The 20514-nt window shown below is 38.3% G+C and overlaps 1 protein-coding gene across 1 annotated transcript; it reads right to left on the bottom strand.

The window, feature by feature from the left end:
* Positions 1 to 8: 8 nt before the first annotated feature.
* LOC144013975 (sodium-coupled neutral amino acid transporter 3-like) lies at positions 9 to 17127 on the bottom strand. The gene is made up of 17 exons (XM_077513425.1): positions 17031 to 17127; positions 16584 to 16902; positions 12812 to 12903; positions 10672 to 10756; positions 10462 to 10577; positions 9143 to 9216; positions 8622 to 8714; positions 8460 to 8541; positions 8301 to 8383; positions 8084 to 8142; positions 7850 to 7984; positions 7673 to 7752; positions 6659 to 6759; positions 6367 to 6491; positions 4191 to 4335; positions 4013 to 4116; positions 9 to 3937 (listed from the first exon to the last, which is right to left on the bottom strand). Exons 3-17 carry the CDS (start codon positions 12850 to 12852, stop codon positions 3833 to 3835), a joined length of 1428 nt encoding a protein of 475 aa, XP_077369551.1. The 5' UTR covers positions 12853 to 12903; positions 16584 to 16902; positions 17031 to 17127; the 3' UTR covers positions 9 to 3832.
* Between the last annotated feature and the right edge of the window lie 3387 nt (positions 17128 to 20514).

Below are 20514 nucleotides of genomic sequence, written 5' to 3'. Positions count from 1 at the left end.
AACTCAGAAAGGTTACAAATGAGACATACTTTATTGACAGACAGTTCAAATTAATTTAAACCTGTACAGGAAGAACATAAAACATTTTAGTTGACATTTACAGACACGAAAAGACTTAATTTAATATTCACATAGCATTGTTATGAGGAATGTTTCTAGTACAAAAGCTGAACGTAAAGAGGTTGAGCTTCCCAGCTATGTTACACTCTCTGGCAAAGGTGTCAAACATATGGCCCGTGGGCTGGAACCGGCCCGTCGGCTGGTGCTATTCAGCCTGAGGGGCAGGGCTGGACTGATACAATTAAAAAAATAAATAAATAAATAAATCACCCCTGGCATTTTGACTTAAGCCTACTGGCCTGGCCCGACTCAAACCAACTTCTGACCACACCTGGCTATCACATAGCTCCACCACTGATGTTAAATGGGTTCAGTTTGCGATCTATATTGTAAATGGATTAATGGTAGTAATTAATTAAATTAATGTTTGTCCTTCTGAATTGTGGGCTGGTCTTTTGGGGTGAAATTGAGTAAAGATCATTAAATAGCACCGCATCGGCCCCAAAAGAAGCTGGCCCAACGGGCGTCTGCCCTGTATGCCAGATGGCCAGTCCAGCCCTGGGAGGGCAAGTACAGTGCTTTTTAAAAGCAGCTACGTTGCTTATATATACATATATATACTGTATTGTGATGAAGTCCATTATTTTCTGTAATGCAATTAAATAAGCAAAAATACCATACATTCTGGATTCATTACAAATCAACTGAAATATTGTAAGCCGTTTATTATTTTAATGTTGCTGATTATGGCTTACAACTTAAGATACCTCAAATATCTTATATCAAAATATTAGAATATTTCCTCATACCAAGTTTAAAAAAAATGCCATAATCAGCAATATTACAACAATAAAAAGCTTGCAATATTTCAGTTAATTTGTAATAAATCCAGAATGTATGGCATTTTTGATTATATAATTTAATTGCATTACAGAAAATAATGGACTATCACAATATTTAAATTTTATGAGACAGTCCTATATACACCGGCATATATATATATATATATATATATATATATATATATATATATATATATATATATATATATATATATATATATATATATATATATATATTTTTAAATATATATACAGTATTCCAATTTTCTGAGACAGTCCTGTATATATATCCATCCAAAATTCATATATTACGGGGTTTATCTTGGGTTGTACCTCGATATTTGGCAGGTTTTTCAGATATTATTTACTGATATTGATCACATAATATGAAAAGGACCCACATAGATTCACAAAGCAGCCAGGTGGGCAGCTCAGCCCGTTTCTAAAAAATTCCCACTTGAGTTTCTATGGTGTGATGAGTCAGTTGAGGTTGTCAAGATTTCCAGATAAATGTGTACATTTATGTAAATTCCAAATGATTCATATATCTGGAGTTTTTTTTTTTTTTTTTTTTTTTCCAATAAAGGGTTCAACTGTGGTCTGGAAATGAAAAACTGAATTACGATGTTGAAACTAAACTCATTTGTGTTCACAAGTTTAAGATTGTCCATGTTTTTTTCAGCAGGATAAAGTAAACGTGAATATTTTCAGAATGTATTTGTAATTATTTTCACCAAAACAATGGGGAAACTTTGAATTGTCATCATTTATAGGCAATGAATAAACCAAGTGGTCCAGCCCACTTGAGAGCGAATTGAATGTGGCCCCTGGAGTCAAATGAGTTTGACACCCCTGCCCTATGGTTGAACAAGGTACAGTAACTGCATTCATTCTTTGGTTTGCAGATTCAGATACAAATTTACCTTTTATAGCAGCAAAAGCCCACAAATTGCATCATTTTTGGTTGCATCATTTTTTTCTTTCTTTTCTACACAATATCCTTACCAACACAAACTGTCAGAGTTGGTCACTACAGTTCACATAACTTATTGTTAAAGTCAACAAAACGCGCACATTTGTTAAAAACCTCAACGTGGCACTAACCCTCATCATTCTTATTTCAGGAGAAAGTAAACTACGAAAAACTTCACCATCGAGAACCCAAATTCTGAAACGCAGTTACACGCGTGTGCCAAATGAACGTTGCATTCACTTGGATGACAAGGAAACGGTTCGCCCCACTGCCGACTTTAAAGTGGTGCCTTGAGATATGAGCTTAATTTGTTCTGTGACCATGCTCAAAACGTAAAACATCTTTCACCAGTGAAATGAATGGAAATGCCGTTAATCCGTTCCAGACTCCCTATTTTTAATAAGTAAAATAGAATGATCACATTTGACTTTAATAAAATAATAATAAGACTGTAAAGAAATAAACAGCTTGTGCATCATGATTTAATGCTGCAATACAATTTTCCGCCCCGCTCCGTCCCTTATGCCTACCTTGGCACACCGGGAGGCAGTATAGTACAGTTCGACAGACACAAAAGAAGAAAAAAAAATTCCAACTACTGTAATGTAACTTAAGTGACTTAAGAAGATGCTGTAATGTTAGTCCTTGTGAGTATTGTCATATTATCTGACATGTTGCTCCATCTCGTCTTCTAGTATACATTACTTGAAAGGTTCTGAAATACGGAAGCGTAGAGCTGCCAATGTGGAGTAAACATTTTTGGCTGGCGAGTATGTTCGAACACGCTCGCAAATATGTTCGACCATACTTGCAAATATGTTCGAACGTATTGAAATATGAACGAACACACTCGCAAATATGTTCGAACATACTCGCAAATATGTTTGAAAATACTCGCAAATATGTTCGAATGTACATGTAGCCTACATGCTACAAAGCTAGCATACCTTCCCATAATGCCACGGAGTATTATTTGCGCATGCGTGAGTGAAAACAAAACCCCATTTTTTAGGCATTTGGGCCACATTCATTAGAAAATTAAGTAGACACAAAACAGTGTTTATTCGTAAGTTTTACGATTTATTATGTCTGCCATGCATGATTTAGGTTAATTTTTTTCACTCGCGCATGCTCAAATAATACCCTGTGGCATTATGGGAAGGTATGCTAACTTTGTAGTATGTAGCCTACAAGTACGTTTGAACATATTTGCGAGTATGTTCGAACGTATTTCAATACGTTCGAACATATTTGCAAGTATGTTCAAACATATTTGCGAGTATGTTCGAACATATTTCAATACGTTCGAACATATTTGCAAGTATGTTCAAACATATTTGCGAGTATGTTCGAACATACTCGCCAGCCAAAAGTGTTTACTCCACATTGGCAGCTCTACACTTCCACTTCAACGGTGTTTTCTATTGTATGTTAGTGTTATGCAAGCAGGGCCTTTCTTGAGGCAGTTTGTTTTAAATACTCGTTACAAGGTGCAATTCACTTTTTTCCCCCCCAAGTTTGACAGTAAACAGCCGTGACATGTAAGTCAGATCAGTCTTATCTCAAGGCACCACTGTGTATTACAAAGCCGAGATGGGAAGTTTGATAAAGAGAACTTTGGCAGTGACATGTTTTTCCACGGAACTTGTGCATTCCTCGATGGGATACGCGTGTGAGTCACGCCGTTGCTATTTTTTCTTAACTCCCTTTGCGAGATTTAAAAAGACGTACTGTAGTGTCTATCTCGGGCTGTAACAAAAGGTGGAATTCAGTCCCAACACGCGACTTCTCGATCGCAGGGTCTTTCAAGGGTCATGTTTTTTTTTGTTTTTTTGTTTGTTTTTAAGTTTCTCCTGTCAAGGCCAGCAGGTCGTGAGTGGCTGCCGGAGAACGATACATTAATTGAGGGGAGGGGCTTCAGTTGACACTGTGTTGTTGCAGGGACCTCGGCGAGCAACTAGTGTCCGCCGCCGCTTCTTTTCTCTCCGCTCACCCAGTCGATGCAGATAAATGACAAACTCACAACCATGAAGATGAAACCCAGCGCAGCAAAGCATGCAGCCTACAGGAGAAAAGAGTGCGACATGAAATTACACAACAGCAATACCATATGGCGAATGACGTTGATCAGCGCTACCTGAATTTTGGGCCTGGACAGAAAAGGTTCTTGCTCTGCGGGAACGATTCGTATGTAGAAGATTCCAGGCAGGATGAAGATGAGGCTGGGGGCCGACGTGGCTCCTGTGGGGGAATTCGGAGAGGCCGTTTGGTGAGGCCGTCGGAAGTTGAGGCGATAACGGCGCGCAAACACGTACCGATGAGTCCGAAGATGTCACGGATAGAGGGGACAAAGATGACGAGCAGGTTGACCAAAATGAGGAGGAACAATGCGATGGCGATGTGCCTGGCCCAGTGGAAAGGCTTGTCGGGGCACAAGATCTGGAGTATGGCTCGGCGGATCTTCGGCGGCAAGGAAGGAAAGGCAGCGTATGTCATGAGACAGGTCACACACACTTCAGCTGGAAGAATGTGTCACACTTGCATTCATCTCAACAACTGCCATCAGTGCTATGGCGTGGGTTTCAAAAGTCAAGGTTTCAATAGCCGCTAATACTGGCTATCACCGGTAATGAGCTCTTCTCTTCTTTTTTGAGGGGACTTATAAGCATGGCACAATATGATTGGCTGCTTGCAGAGTAGAGTAAACGAACTGCTTCTTTGAAGTCAATTAACTTTTTTCTCTTCTCACAGGGAAGAGGAGGAGTGGTGATGGAGGGGGGTCAGATGAAAGAGACAGCTACAGTTTTCATTGTCTTTAATTCATTTGCTCCTAAAAACGTATAGACACGTTCTATTTTAAATATTGCCATGGTCCCCAAAACATATTTATATGTTAAAATAAGGTTTTGATGCAGCTTCTGGCCTGAAGAGGACACTTAAAGCAATGGTAATTATTACAAAAAATAAATAAATGAAATAAAATAAATAAATAAATAACGGCCAGCAGGTGGCACCAGAGTATAAGAGATCAGCCAGGGCCATGTTGCAACAAGCTCTTTTCCTCAGTGTTTTGAACAGGTTTGTGAATAATGATGAAACTTAACTATATTCTAATGCTAATTGGTGCAAAACAGAAACAGATACAAATATACTTTTTTTTTTCTTGATGAAAGAAGAGACTCTAATATTTCTTTTGCTAGGTTCCATGTTTCTATAGCAACAGAACACAATATTCTGTGGGTGGACCTTGCAAAATCAGCCAAAATCCAGTAAAACAGCCGGGAGCAAAGGGGGTTACTTCAGTGAAAATAGCTGGGAGTGAATGAGTTAATATATGTATATAAAAAAGAAAGAAATGTGTACATGTGTAGGTGCCAGCAGGTACTAGTTCGCCCCAAGGACAAGATGAGCAGCCCACATGTCTGTTCTAAAAAATAGCTCACCAGTGATGGGAAACTGTGACTTGCTCAGAAGAATTAAAACAGAAGGTTGAATGTTACCATTTATTTATTTAAACTTAACAATATATGTTTCTTAAGTTGCTAAAATATATTGCATTTAAAAAAAAGTGCTGTATTTATTTACCCAAATATTTCAAAAATAGACATTTTAGAGCTGTAATTTTACCACAGAGAAGAGTGTTGTTTGAGTGATTAGGAAAAATTAGGCTTCAAGATCAGATGTAGAGGACAGGATGTAGTTCTTACAGAATAAAACAAAAAAAACAAAAAAAAACGAACCTGCTCTCTTTCAAAATGTAAGTGAGGCTGTAGGGGTCCACACATCCTGAACGGCCATCTACTGCATACATGGGCTGGTATTACCAATTTTCAAATTGAATTAAAGTGTGCTTTACCCTTTTTTTACGGATTTCAATGACCTTGGAAAATATCAAGAAAAGTAAACGTTGCTAGGATTTCTAGGCAGACTGTGATGTAAGTCAGTGATTTAACACCGCTATGGTATTTCCACATTCATTCACAGTTTAGTTGGTGTGTGTCAGGAATCTGAACACGATTCGCGTAGCTGAAAAGTGCTCAACCTTGTAAAGAGGGAAAAAAAAAAAGAGGACTTACGCATAAAGGGTGGAGGGAGAGCGGCTTTAACAACATTTTTAGAGTGTTACAACACTTCTGTGTTCTATATTTTTCTATGTTCCCGAATCGTGACGGGGTGTTGCTACTCACATTGATTCCATTGGGGTTACCCTGTGTATTGATGAGTAATCCCTCTTAATAAAGAATGTGGAGTGCCTCATGGCGCAATTCTTTACCCGCTTCAGTTAACTCTAATTTATATAAACAATAGTCCAAGCTCAGACATTGTTTAAGACGGAGGGAGTCATTTTTTCTAGACTTTAGTGCATGTGGTCTTTTAGCCCAAAACATTAGCAAAACGTCAACAAACACTCGCATTTCACAAGCTAAGCTACTAATATCCTAACAACACTTGATTGAATAATAGAATAAAAATATATGATCCAACTCTCACCGGGAAGAGAACCACAGGCACAGTCAGCGTGACAGCCACAAGCACAGCCAAGCGCACACAAAGAATCAGCACGTCCAGGGGGTCCACGCGGATGTAAGTGTGCAACAGTTCAGACTCCACGGCACCTAGAGAGAGAAAAGCAAACAAGACTCGATATCCTGCTCAGTCTTGCCCCTCAATCATCACACAGCAATATGTATATGCAGTTTTAAGGACAACTACAAGTGGATCGTTCATCTGAACGTGTTTCGTTCACATGCATCAAATGAACAAGGTGATCTTTGAGTCTCACCGTAGAAGGTGAGGTATCCAAAAAGTGCCGTCAGCAGGTACATGATGAACATGGCCAAGATGGAAATGTTGGCAACATTCTGCATACGTTTCTTGGTGGCACTAGAGGCAAGAAAACAAGAGTTACTTGTATTTTTATTCCCCTCATTTTAGCATGTGGGCAAATATATAAAGTTGAGACTAATTATTGATGTCACAAATGTGAATAAAAATCTCTCACTCAAAAAAGGTTTACAATTCAAATACCGCAAAGTTTGGACCAGGTATGGCCATATACATGAAAAACAATTTGAAAAACAGTTGTTGCTGTTCCACTTATGTCACGTAGGTGTCAGTAGTGCACTCTCAACACTGTACCAACTGTCAGAACCAATCAAGAAGAAGAAGAAGACATATTCCCGCCATCTGTGGACTAGGAAGGCTAATGCTAAAAACAACACTTCTCCCCCTCATTTTAGCATGTGGGCAAATATATAAAGTTGAGACTAATTATTGGTGTCATGACTGTGAATAAAAATATCTCACTCAAAAAGTTTACAATTCAAATACTGCAAAGTTTCAGCTGAATGAGATGTCGTCACATCTTTCAGAAAGTTTTTAGAAAATAATATGGAAGTTGACACCACTGTTAGTTATGGTGTATGTGCTTGCTACAGCATGTTTTATGTTATGGCAAGAGAACTGAGTACATCTTGTTCATCAGTGCAATTGTTTTTAAACATGTTATTTAATTGATCACAGTAAACAACCTCCACAATCATGAGCTTCTCTGGCCACATGGTGGATTAGGTAGAATTTGAAAAACATAACAAATGTTTGAACTAACGTGTGGCGTGATGCTAATAATGTGATGCTAACTCAAAGAGAAAAGATTGGCATGGGAGTGCAATTCTTGTAAATTAAGGGTGTTGAAAACTGAGTGGATGTACGAAAACTTGGTGGGATACAATATCAAATGTTGAGAACTACTGCGTATATAAAAAAAAAAGGTTCCACTGTATAATGTATGACTTACTCTCGTAGCTCTGTGTAGATGGGCAGCACCTCGGGGTGGCAGACAAACGCAAAAGCCAGAATTGGGATGGTATATGCCGTCTAAAAGCCAATCATACCAAGGGTTAGCGACAGAGTCCTGTCATCTGAAGTGACAATTGAAGAAGAGCGTAAGATGAGAAACCCGTTTTGGTCTCACCTGTGAGTTCATGGTGAATAGCTTGGCGTCACAAAAGTCTTCCGCAACTTCTGTGATTGTGTAGTTGTCAGCAATCGAGGTTGTGTTGTCACTGTCCTCCAGCGGACAAAGGATGTTGAATTTCTTATAGATTACCTGGATGGGGAATAATTGGGGGTGCACAGCCATTCGTTGTGTCAGATATGCCACATTTGGATTGAAAACTACTCTGACATTTATTGTCAACAGACTCACCGAAATGAGGAAGAACACCATGCAAGAAAGAGAGAAGCCACTTGTAAGCCCCAGATAACCTGAAATAGAACATGATTGAACATGACCATTGATGATGATGATGATGATGATGAACTTAAACATTTTCTACATGCTAGTGCAAGTTCTGACCACAAATGTATGGGTGAGAAAGTGAACAGGGAAGGGGGGAGGGGGTTGACAGGATGTGAACTCATACCAAGTTGTTTCATGAGTGCAAGAGGAAGGATGATGGCAGCGCTAACAATGATGATCAAGTAGTTTCCATTCAAGAACCACTCTCTGAGACCATACAAATAAAAATCAGTGCACTAACCGAAGCTGTCAGTCAAGTCAAATGACGATATTTGACACTCACCCCGTGTTTGCATGTTTGCCAAGAAAAGCCTGAATAACCAGTGGGAGCTCTGACTTGACGATGAAGAGATAGCTGGACATTGCTGAGGGAAGAAAAAAACAAAACAAAACAATTGCTCAGTACACATTTCATAGCAAAAGACTACAAATAATCATATTCTACCTCCGATGTTGTGTACTGTGATGATGCTCCCCGCCAGAATTTTTCCCGGTGGGCCGAAAGCTCTGTTGCCGAGTTGCTCATACGCTCGGATGCCTGAAGACACAAAATTGGATTGTACAGCATCAATGTGCAAACTTTTTCTTCCAAAACACCTAATATTTCATAAAAAATACATTGCCATGGTGTCAAAGGTAAGATTTAATCATTATATGCCTATAGTTAACTGTTGGAAGGGCTTAAAATACCGTGGTGTAATCCCTTTAAGTTTGGATCCCTGCTGTCCAGTATAGAGTGAGCGTGAGAAACTATTATATCAACAACTTCTAACAAATTGCACTAAGTTAACAGGCTGCATTTCATATTTATATAAATTAATTAATGTAAAGTAAACATTTTCAGCTGTAAATATTTGTTGTTACTGCATAACATTATTACCAAGAGGAAAAAATAGAGCGGTTTGAGGCAATTGGTTTTCACGTGCAAACTCAACTAATTCGGATTTCGAGTGTAACTCCTCTTACCAACAACTCCCGCACATCTCAGCAGTAGGTGGATTGAATACGCGGACAAAATAGCAATGAACACCAACAGAATTCTGAAACATAGAAAAGTAAATACAGAAGTGTTATTTGTTAATACTACATGCAATATTCAGGTAAGTTCATAACCTGGCCTAATTTCACACCATCTAAAGTTCCGATTATAAACCCCATATTAAGTTCAGATGCACTACCAGGCTTTTCCTGACATTTTTGTTTGTTTGTTTGTTTGTTTTCCAGCAGAGGCATGGTAACACTGGCTGTTCCATCTGAAGGCAAAAAAAAAGCCAAAGCATGATACTGCCAGCCTGCTTCACTGTAGGTGTAAAGGAGCAATTTGGTTTTCTTTCCTGATTTCCGTTTGTTACTCTGCACTTTGCCGATGTTTGCGAAGACCATCAGCCAATTAATTGAAATTTAACCGTGATTTCCATTTCGGCTTCTCGTGATCATGGAAACAGCAAGAAGTAAAACAGTACCGAGTGTGGGTGTGTCTATTTCCATAGTTGGTGTAGGTGTAATCTGCAGGATGTAGCTTGATCCGTCAGGTTGTACCGTTGAATAATTTTACTGAACATTGAGCTATAATAGACACGGATGCACACACAGCTTCCCTAAACCAGATTTAAGAAGTTAAATATAGCCTGCAGCGATCAGATCCAAGACACGCCTGCCTGGATCAGCCGCGCACTATCCCGTGGTGAGGGGGGAGGGAAGGAATCACAGTTATCCCAGTGGTGATGCATGGGACGGTTCTTTTTAAATGGCGGTGCTTTTCCTCATTTTTGCAAATGTCGAGCTTTGAAAGAGATACTTGACTCAATGAACCATTTTCAGTAGTAAAAAGTTAATATTTTGTCTATAATTAATGTGATAACTTCATAATTTTTCATGTACAATTAATACCTTTACTAACAATTTTTCCCACTTGCTGTTGACTGAAGATGACATCACTAGTACTGAGCAATCATGGCTCAATTTACTGACCAAACCCAGAAAACAGGTGAGCTATGATTGGTCGTTATCTACTTCTTCAGCGCAGGTAATGTCATCTTCAGTCGACAGCAAGTAGAAGAACTTATTAAAGTTATTAGTTGTACATGAAAAATAATGAAGTTATTAAATTAATTCTGGACAAAATATTAACTTTTCACTGCTGAAAATGGCTCAATGAGTCAAGTATCTCTCTAACTTACATAACACATTTTCACACATGCTTTTGGAAGATTTTGCTATGGTCCATTGAAACCAAGAAGGTAAAACACAACACTGCTCATTACCAAAAGAACCTCATAACTCACATAAAAAGAAGGATTCCGGTGTTGGACATGGCAAAAGCCAATCCCAGAATTCCGCTGCCCATGATGGCGTTGCTGAGGTTGAAAATGGACATCCCGAATGAAGTCTTCCCTTCGAACTGCACCAGAAAGAAAGATGAGTGAAAGAGCGTCATGTTAGGTGAAGAGTATCGACAAGTGATAAAATAAAATAAATAAATAAATATAATTCACATCTGTGAAGTGGGTTTCTTTTTTAGCACCAGCTTTATGCGGGAGAAATTCCTCATGTTCAGCCATGGCATCCAGCCCATCGAAGCTACAATGCAAATAAAGCACACGGACATAAATTAAACAAAACTACAGGTTGTAAGCGGACCCATGGAAAAGCTTTTATGGCTCTTCTCAACGGGCTGATGTTTGACTTGGGTTGACCTTTCACTTCCGTTTTATGTATGTCTGTGTAAACTGTCATTTATCAAGGTCATGCTAATCTAATGATTACGCACTAGTGACATCCGGTTGCCTCAATTAAACTTCTCTACATTTTGTTATTTATCAACCAGAATTATTAAAAATGATGTTAGGCGTTTGGAAGGAAATGTAGTGAGAACACAATTTACTGTAGTGGTCTTCTATTGTGCAATGGGGAAAAACAAACAAACAAACAAAAACTAAATATATATAATGCACAACTTTGACACCATAATTTTATACACTTCATTATCAGTCCGTATTACTGCATTATTAAATATATTCATAGAAAATGGAAGGGAGTTTAGTTCGTATATTTTATTAATAAATTGTCTTAATAATGTCTGGAATATGGTATGAAGACTATCCATCTGTGTACTATTAATACAGTAGGGACGGTGAAGCCGCACAGTTACCAGCATGTACTGCGCCATGCAAATTAATTCTTATCGTGTGTTTATGTCACCTTTGATTCACGACTGTGTTATTTTTTTTTATTTTATTTTATTTTTTAATTCAAGTGCTAGCTTATATTTGTGTTGCAGTTTGTTTTCATGACCCTGACCGTGGGTTGTATGCGATAGAGTGGACTACCCGGTTCCTGGTGAATTCTACTGTAAGCTAAGCACAGTCAAGCTATGAAATACTGAAACATGAGCATGTTTTCCAATGTTACTTCTGTAAGTCAAACGAATCGGTTATCCTTTTGTGACTCATTGACGCCTCAATAATCTTGACTATACTGTCCAAATTCAACTGTCATTTACTGATTGATGGACGAGAATGTTGAACTTGAAAACATGTGGTGAAGCACATACAATTATGATAGAAAAACTGAAAAGAAAAAAATTGTTTCCAATGTGTTCAAATTTGGAACCCAATTGATTGTCAAGTTCCCTTGGCTAACGTTAGCTGTTGTCGAGCTAGCTAATTAGCTAGCTAATATGCTGAGTTGGCTAACTTAGCTGCGTGGCTAAATGAACTAGTTCATTTTAAGTAGCTAATTTGGTTGACTAAATTTGCTCATTGGCTTGTTTCACTTTTTTAAAATTCATTATCGATTAGTTATTTTTTCTACAAATAATGTAGCCTATCTTACCAGCGATGTACAGGCAGGACAAATAAAATGGCAGAAGGACCAATTAATCTGTTTCCAACTCTTGCCATTCATACAACAGAGTGATTACTACTTTGTGTTCAACTTAAACAAGCTCACACTTTTGTTTACACTAAGTCCATTTGTGAGTGAAATGAGGCAAGAATATATTTCAGTCTGTATACTTTTTGTGACATTTTTGTTTGGTGATGTTTTGTGAGATTTTTCTCATGTCAAAGGTTGGGAACACTGGAGAACAAAATGAAAAGAAAATGGATGGATTTCTTAATGACTTCCTGTACTTTGTGCATTTGTGTATATAACTATACATATTTGTGTACAGTAACTGTCTGTATGATTTTCCAGACAACAAATCACAATGTGTCTTTCTGGTAAATATAGTCTTTTAGGAGTTGGACAGTCAAAAGTGCAAGCGGCGTGAGACCAGAAACGCCCAAGGCTTGATTATCCGGACTGGTGTGGTCACACTTGGTTGAGGCCCTGTCCACATGTCCGCAAATGTTTTCTTCCCCCTAGTATTGTGGTTTGATCTTTTTTATGCTGTAAAAGCTCTTCATTTTGGAATTTTATTTTCTACCTTTAGAGAAGTGGGTGAGAGAAGAGAAGTTGTTGTAAAAGAGCTGACAGAAATATTAGCAACATCTGGAGCAAGAAACTGTCTTTGTTTTGTTATTGTTTTAGGGTTACATAAATCTGCCCAATCCAGTGGCTCATTAATGACCTGTCAAAAAAAGTGTTTCTGACAATAAAAACTTTTTTGATCGATTGATCGATAAATCTCACCCATCTTCCCGACTGTGTCCATTCATTTTCTGAAGCTCCATTCTGATACAGTGTAAAGGTGGATTTGCTGGACTGATTAAATCCTCTTCAAGCTGTAAATGGGGGGGGGGGGGGGGGGTGGGGGACAGACACGTTTAATTTAGGACACATCCTGTAATCCCATATAGATGGAACCATTATCTATGCACGCTTGAATTCAGCTGGGAAGTGAATTTCACTCACGTGTCATGATTCTAAAAAGGATATGTACTTCCATAGGTGGGTATATTTATTGCGTTGACACTGAATTTCTGTTTGTTGTTCAGCTGTTCAACTCTGTCCTTTCCAAAGCATATGTTTTTGTTTTCTAGCAGAATCCTCAAAGTTTTGCACTAAAAATGACTGCTATTTTGCACTGTTCATAATTCCATCAGTTTCAGCTGAAGAAAAAACAGCCCCAATGCATGATGCTGATATCTTTGGGTCTCCTCTAGGAAGCCAAAAAAAAAAAAACGTAGAAAGAACATCTGAAATTAATTTGGGGTAAATCAGAGCTACCTTAAATGGTAGCAGGCGTGTTTGCAACTTCCATTTCAAATTAATTTGTTTGGTTTCCGCTCTCAAAAAGAATTCTTTTTTCAATTGAGTTATCCACGAAATATTTGAAATAATTCTCTTGATCTCATTTGTTTTTATATAATAGAAACTGAATTTCTTCTTTATTTAGACTTTCTATCCATACTGTACATATAAAAGCAGCACCGATAGAGTTACATGGAACAAATGCAAGTAATGCACACAAGAAACAACCAAAACAATGTGACTTGAGTTGAGCAGTCTCGAGACACACACGCTGTCAACGAGCTGACTGCGCCGCGGGCTCAAAAGACAAACGTGGTGCGAGGACTTGAAGGAAAAGAGTGTAGGTCTGCGCTAGTGTCACCGGGTCATGAGATACTGTAGTACGCCTTTTCACAGGTCACCCACACGTCCTCGGGATTCTCGCATGTGACCCCAAAAGACACACTGATACAACATTGTGAGACATTCCACATGCGTTCTTCTCCTCTCCACTCCCACACTCGTCATACAAGACTGCTGATGCTGACGTAGAACGAGCCTTAAAGCGCGCCGACCCACTGAAAGGCTTCTTGTGTGCTGTTATTATAGCTGTTTAGTTGTGTGGCATTGCCTCTTTTTTAAGTGGCATTACACAACATATAAAAAGCACAGATGAGTGCAATGTCACCAGGCTTTGGGTAATAAGAATCTAGGGAAACCTGGTTAACTTGAAACTCCTTTTACACTTCAAGTTTAGCTCTGGTTACCTTCTAATTTACTAACATCTTTTATCTTGAGGGTCAAATTCACTCCAGAAATGTAAGCCCCCAGAAAGTGATTAGAATTATTATTTTTGCCCAAACACTATGCTTGCTGACTATCTTTCCAAGGCGTCTCAAACTCTTGGTCCGGAGGCCATTTATACATGTTTGATACTTTGCAGATTTCAACACTGAGGGTATCATTGATCATTGTCATTAGAAGAGGATGTCTTAGATGCATGTCACTTCAATATTATGCTGAGTTCTCACCAAATCCGAAAAGGTGAACTGGAATTCTTCCTTCGCGAGCATTTCACCGCGTAGAGTTTTTGGGAACGATTGTCGCTCATTTGTGCTTTCGCGCGCACCGGAGCGGAGGAGGCGTGTCCTTTGGTGAACAAGGAAGTGGAGCACTTTAGCGAGTCAACAAAAAATTAGCACCGCCAACTACTTCCACTTCTTTCCTGGGACTAAACAGTCGTGGCACTATTTTCTCCTTTTTTGAGGTACGTGATAGCACTTTCGCTTTTTTAGTGGCAATCTGGCGGCCGGCATTTGTGCTAAAAATAGCTTTGGCATGGATGGTAAACACTGCTGCTACAGTTCAATAGCAAGTAAACAGATTTACCAGTACTTCCTTGCTCATCATTCTGTCCCGGTTGGCCGTGTTGTTGCGCTCGGGGTGACAATAGCCAGGACGCTGTGTGTGACGTGGCCCGTACTCGAAGCCGATTAGCTACCGCGAGGCGAAATGCGAAAAAAAAAAATACATTTTTTTGAACTTCGGCGAATATGCTATTGTGCGAATTTTCACCGCTGCGCACCGCATCGCAGCGCACCAAACGCGTCCTCACGCACTTGCGTTCGGATGCGCGGGAACTCCATTGACTACAATGCAAACGTGCCGCCGAAACGCCTTCCCCCGCTTTCGGTGAGAACGCAGCATAAGACATATACTATGTCTACACCTCATTGAGTTGGAACAAAAAATAAAACTCCTCAGAAGTCTTTTTCAGCAGAAATGGGGAAAACAGAAAGAAACATTTAGAATCGGTTAAGTGAAGTATGAACTATCAGTAATTGTTCAAGCTTTGGAATAACATTAGATTTTATGATGTAGTGAGCTCAATAACATCTCTGAAAAATAGAACAAATATCTGTCAAATTTTTTATCCCAAAGAAGACTCATGCGAACATGCTAAGGACATTGAAAGCAAACATGTAATCATGTTATTATTATTATTATTTTCCCACTATCAATCCCACCTATTTAATAAACTAGACTAAGTGCAGTTTCCGGAGAAATTGCGTGGGAATGCTGAAAGCTGGATGCTAATAGCTGGATGCTAATAGCTGAATGCTAAGATCTGAATACATGTGGAATCCTTATAAAGTAAATTGAGATATATTATGAAATTATGATCTCCTGGTTACTGGACAATGCACTTTACCAACTGTGCCACGAGCAGTATCAGACATCTGGTAATGATAAGTTATATGTATGGAAGTGGGCGTGGAAAATGATACTTTATGTTGAAAATGAATGGGAAAAAGTAGATAATAAACATTTAATTGTGTAAATACTTTAAGTAATGTGGAATCAGAGGATATATATATACCCTGGGAGGTGTGAATTTTTTAAGCTATTTAAACAGTGTAAATTGGAAGTATTATGTGGGAGTTGTGATGGGACAAAAAAGTATGGAGAGTAAAAATCACAATAACATATGCTTCAGCATTCCCACAATAAATAAGTACATATTTTTCTACAGGAGTGTAGACCAATTAGATTTATGAAACTACAGAACAATCGTTGCAGATCTTATTTACAATTTCAGAATTATGTCAGGACTTCCTCACCCTATAAAATGCAAATTTAGTTTGGGAAAGAACATATTTTATAACAGCCCAAACTGAATCTTAAAACTTTTTTTTTCTTTTTTTTTTTAAACAGGCAAACTTCAGATTGAAATCTACATGTAGAGAAGCATCATTTTAACCAAAGTCTAACTATTTTCTATATAATCCGAATTTGGAGTGATAGCTAGACAATAAAATATCAATCATGTGAATTTTATGTTTAGACAGTTGTCCTCAATAAATTAGCAGAAGTTGTGAATAATGAATTAAGAAAAATTGATGGAAACCATATATTGAGAGATGTTAAACTTTAAGATAATAGGAAGGTTAGCATTTGAAATAGTGTTTGTTTGTTTTTTAAACGCTGAATAATTTATTTGACATATAAAGCATTTACATTATCTTCACATTTTCAAATACAAGCTCCATAAAATTGCCTCCATGTGAATAACTGGAAAAGTGGAATCACCGCGACAACTTCTCTGCCTTCAGCATCGCTTACCACATGGTGCTGTCTGATGCAAGAGCGGCTCACTATTGACAGTTACTGCCTCTCCACTCCCTTCTTCAAAAATTTACACACATACTTTCTCCCGCAGGAAGACACTCACCCAGGTGTGAAACAGCACTGCGAGCCTTCTCCCCACGATAAATAAATAAATAAATAAATAAATCCTCTGTCCTGGAAATGCACCGAATAGAATCAGAGTCCTCCTTCACTCTGTTCTCACACTTTTGCTGGGTATATAATTACAACGCTTGAGTCCTTCCAGAGCTCCTCAGTAGTGGTGGGAGGAGAGAGTGAGAGAGATTATCGGCTGGGGAGGGAGTGAGGAGGGGGAAGTGGAACACCCACAGTTAACCCTTTGCTCAACTGCAGGTAGTGGTCCCATGCAGAGACGGGCAGGCTGGTTCAACAGTCACAAGGGTCTGAAACACAGAAAGCCGTCGTCAGAAGCCGTTCAGTCAATCATATGCATACAAGTGCAAGTGCAGACACATTCCGATATGCCATTGCTGCTTATGCAAGCGGAGAGGAGAGGCAAAGCGGGTGTCACCTGAGGTGGGCTTTGTTGCAGCATGAGTGAATCCTCACGGAGGCTGAAAGTCACAGTGATGCTATATTGGTTAAGCAGATAAGGTAGATAAGTGCTTTCTTAAGGCTGCCAGCATGTGATTGTGCTTACGAGTGGAAACAGTGTGCGAGTTATCATGTAAGTCGCTGGCCAGACACGAAAGGAGGGATGGCAGAATTTATAGACCAGTGATTGAAAACCACTCTTCGGCGGCACAAGATCATCAGGTGTGTGGCGAGAAGCAAACTAGTTCACGTCATTGGTCCGAAAATTGTTCATTTACTACGAATACAATTGGCCATCATTGGCTCCCGGAGATCACGCTACATCGGTTGGCCTATCTGTGCTGCAGCCTGCAGGGAATTTGGTGGTCGGACGAATATGTGCATTGTTAATTCACACGTATTGTGTAACAGAACGTATGGTGTTCCACAGGGCTCAATTCTGGGGCCTCTGCTGTTTTCATTCTATCTGATTCCATCTCACTTTTTGAAGGTAAAGAGAACAAGACTCGATGAAAAGGCTACGCTCCCTGTTCATTTTGTTCACCTGTAAACCCCAGACCTATGCATCGAAGTTGGGAAGAAAAAAAATGAAATAAAGAAGGAAACTGTTGTAGTTCAGTACCTCCAACAATGTTAAGAACCACTGGTTTAGACTTTTTTTTTTTTTTTTTTTATTGTGCAATATGTGCACTTGACAATACTCCATAAAAAAAGTAAAAAAAAATAAAAAATCTAAAACAAATAAAAGGTAAACTAAAACAAAGCATTTAAAATAAAAACTAATACAAACTAACAAACCTGTTGTAAAAAGTAATCGAAACGGACCGAATTCAGAAAACAAGAGTCAAAATAAAAGAAAAACTAACTAATAATGGAAATTCACAAACTGTCACAACCCTGCAGTGACAAAGGAAGAGGGAAATTATTTACTCATTTTCTGAAAGTCCAACTTGACAGCCAGTGCATGGACCAGGGCTTTGTGTACGTGCGGCCACTTCAGAGCCTCGTTGTAAGCCGAAGAGTGCATGCACGTCAGAGAAAGAAGGCAGAAGCACAAGGCAGACAAACAATTTTTTAAAAGTTTAGGCGTGACAGCCAGTGCATGGACAAGGGCTTTGCGCTGGCATGGCCAGTTTAGAGCGCCTCATTGTCACAGGGTCGAAAAGTGCTGCCCCTACCTAGTGGAATAGGCTACTGTATGTTGCAGCCATCAGAGGCTTTAATTTGATATCTACAGTATTTTTATTTTCATGGCTTAAGCATATAATTATGTTGCATGAGAAACATGCTGCATGAAGAAAAGTCCATATTTTTGGCTCATATGGAATTCGATTGACAGTTGAGCGGGGGTGTGGTTTCAGCGCATTCAGTGGATAGAACGGCTTGATTTTTCTCCATTTTGAAACTCATTTTATACACTTGCTGATACTTTCAATTATTAAAATTTGGCATGGTTGGTCACTGCATTCTTCTTTGGGGTCTGTCAAATGTACAAATCATGTTTATTTTTGCTTTACAGGCAATTTAGACGCTCTTCCTTAAAGTTGCGTATCCACCTGTACACATTCATATTAGAGCAGAAGTCACTGCATGCACAGACTGAGTAAGTACAATTGTGAGTAAATTGAAACGATCATTATATGAGTCTGCAACATTTTGGTTTGGTGGCATACTGTGGCATTTTTCTGACATAAAAATATGTACCTCACAAACCACTTTCGGATTCAAAACCACCCGGACGTGAGAACTTGACACAACTAAAAGAATGACTTTCATGTCACTTCTTGGCGGTGAGATTTCAGTTAACTGATAAAGGTTAATGATAGTGACATGGGAGTTTTGTTTGCACGCCCAGGAAACGCCCACTTCCTTTATCTCCGCATGCCACTAATCGTTCGCTGGAACTTGAGCCTCCACAATAAGTCCATTAAAACACCAATGTATATTGTCCACGCATATAAATAAAATTGGTAATATTCTCTTATCTGCTGCAGCATATAAAAGTCTCATCTGGTGAGAAAAGATACTGATGGCTCATTGGCCATCAGTTGCTTAATTTAATAGAGAGTCAGATGACTAGTATTTTTCTATACCAGACAGTTGTTAAATCCCCACATGTGGCACATTAGACTTCACGACAGCGCACATTTGTCTTTTGTCTTCCAAATATTGAGACGGTGGCGTTTCCCACATTTGGTCTTTTGGCAAAAAAAAAAAAAAAATAAATAAAAAAAAAAAAAAATATATATATATATATATATATATATATATATATATATCTTTCAGTCTTATACAATAATAATAATAGTAATAGTAATAATAATAACAATAACAATAATAATAATAATGACTGAAAACTTTGACATGTGATACTGTGGATGCAATGCTGGCTGCTCTACTGTCTATGACAGTTTGTAGGCCCTTTCTTCCTGCTAGCACAAATTGTGCCAGCAGCTCACAACAGTGCCATCTAGAGGACACTAGCAAATGAATACCAGTGTCAACCAATTAAAAAACTAAAGGCGGACATTTACAAATTTTTTTTTAAATGAAAAAAGAAGAATGGAAAGCCCGTTTTGATGGAAGTCAGTCAGTTTCTATCACAGAAAAAAATACAGGGGGAAAAAAAATCAGTTTAAAAAAAAAAAAAAGAGGATACGTCAAAATTTTAATTAGATTGATAACTGGCCGAATGAGTGAGTGAATTACTAACATGATGAATTTTATTTTTTGTATAATTTTTTAAACTGTGGACTATTTGTAGTCATTGTATCATCCAACGTCATTAGTTAAGACTCTCCAAACGTACTGCACTTTTAAGAAAAAAACTGATGAAGTATGATGGGAAGTAAAAAAGTACACACATTTCATTACTGTATTTGACTTCTTCGGGTATCTGTACTTAACTTGCATATCTTTTTTTTTGTTGTTGTTATTTTTCTGATCATGCTTAAAGAAAGGGATAGTCTACTTATTTAGACATTTTTGGTAGTCAAACATTAATACTTTTCCTATACTAAATTTGATATTTTCAGTATTTTTCATATGCAATTAGTACCTTTTAAAAACACATTTTGCAACTTGCTGTCGACTGAAAATGACATCACAAGGGCTCAGGTAACCAATCACAGCTCAGCTTGTGAATGTCACATGACCCAACCTAGAAAACAGGTGAGCTGTGATTGGTTATCTGAGCCCTTGCGATGTCATTTTCAGTCGACAGCAAGTTGCAAAATGTGTTTTTAAAGGTACTATTTGTACGTGAAAAATAAGGAAAGTATCAAATTAATTATAGACAAAATAACTTTTTATTGCTATAATGGGTTAAATAAGTGAACTATCCCTTTAATTCTACTTATTTTTTTATTATCTTAAAAACACCAGTAAAATCAGTATTTTTTTTTTTTTTTTTAAACACACAATACTTACCAGTATTTTGATTTTAGTACAATGTGACAATT

This window comes from Festucalex cinctus, chromosome 2, assembly GCF_051991245.1.
Source record: "Festucalex cinctus isolate MCC-2025b chromosome 2, RoL_Fcin_1.0, whole genome shotgun sequence".
NCBI lineage: Eukaryota > Metazoa > Chordata > Actinopteri > Syngnathiformes > Syngnathidae > Festucalex > Festucalex cinctus.
Note: the sequence above shows the minus strand (reverse complement) of the source record. Positions and strands in the feature narration are given on the sequence as shown.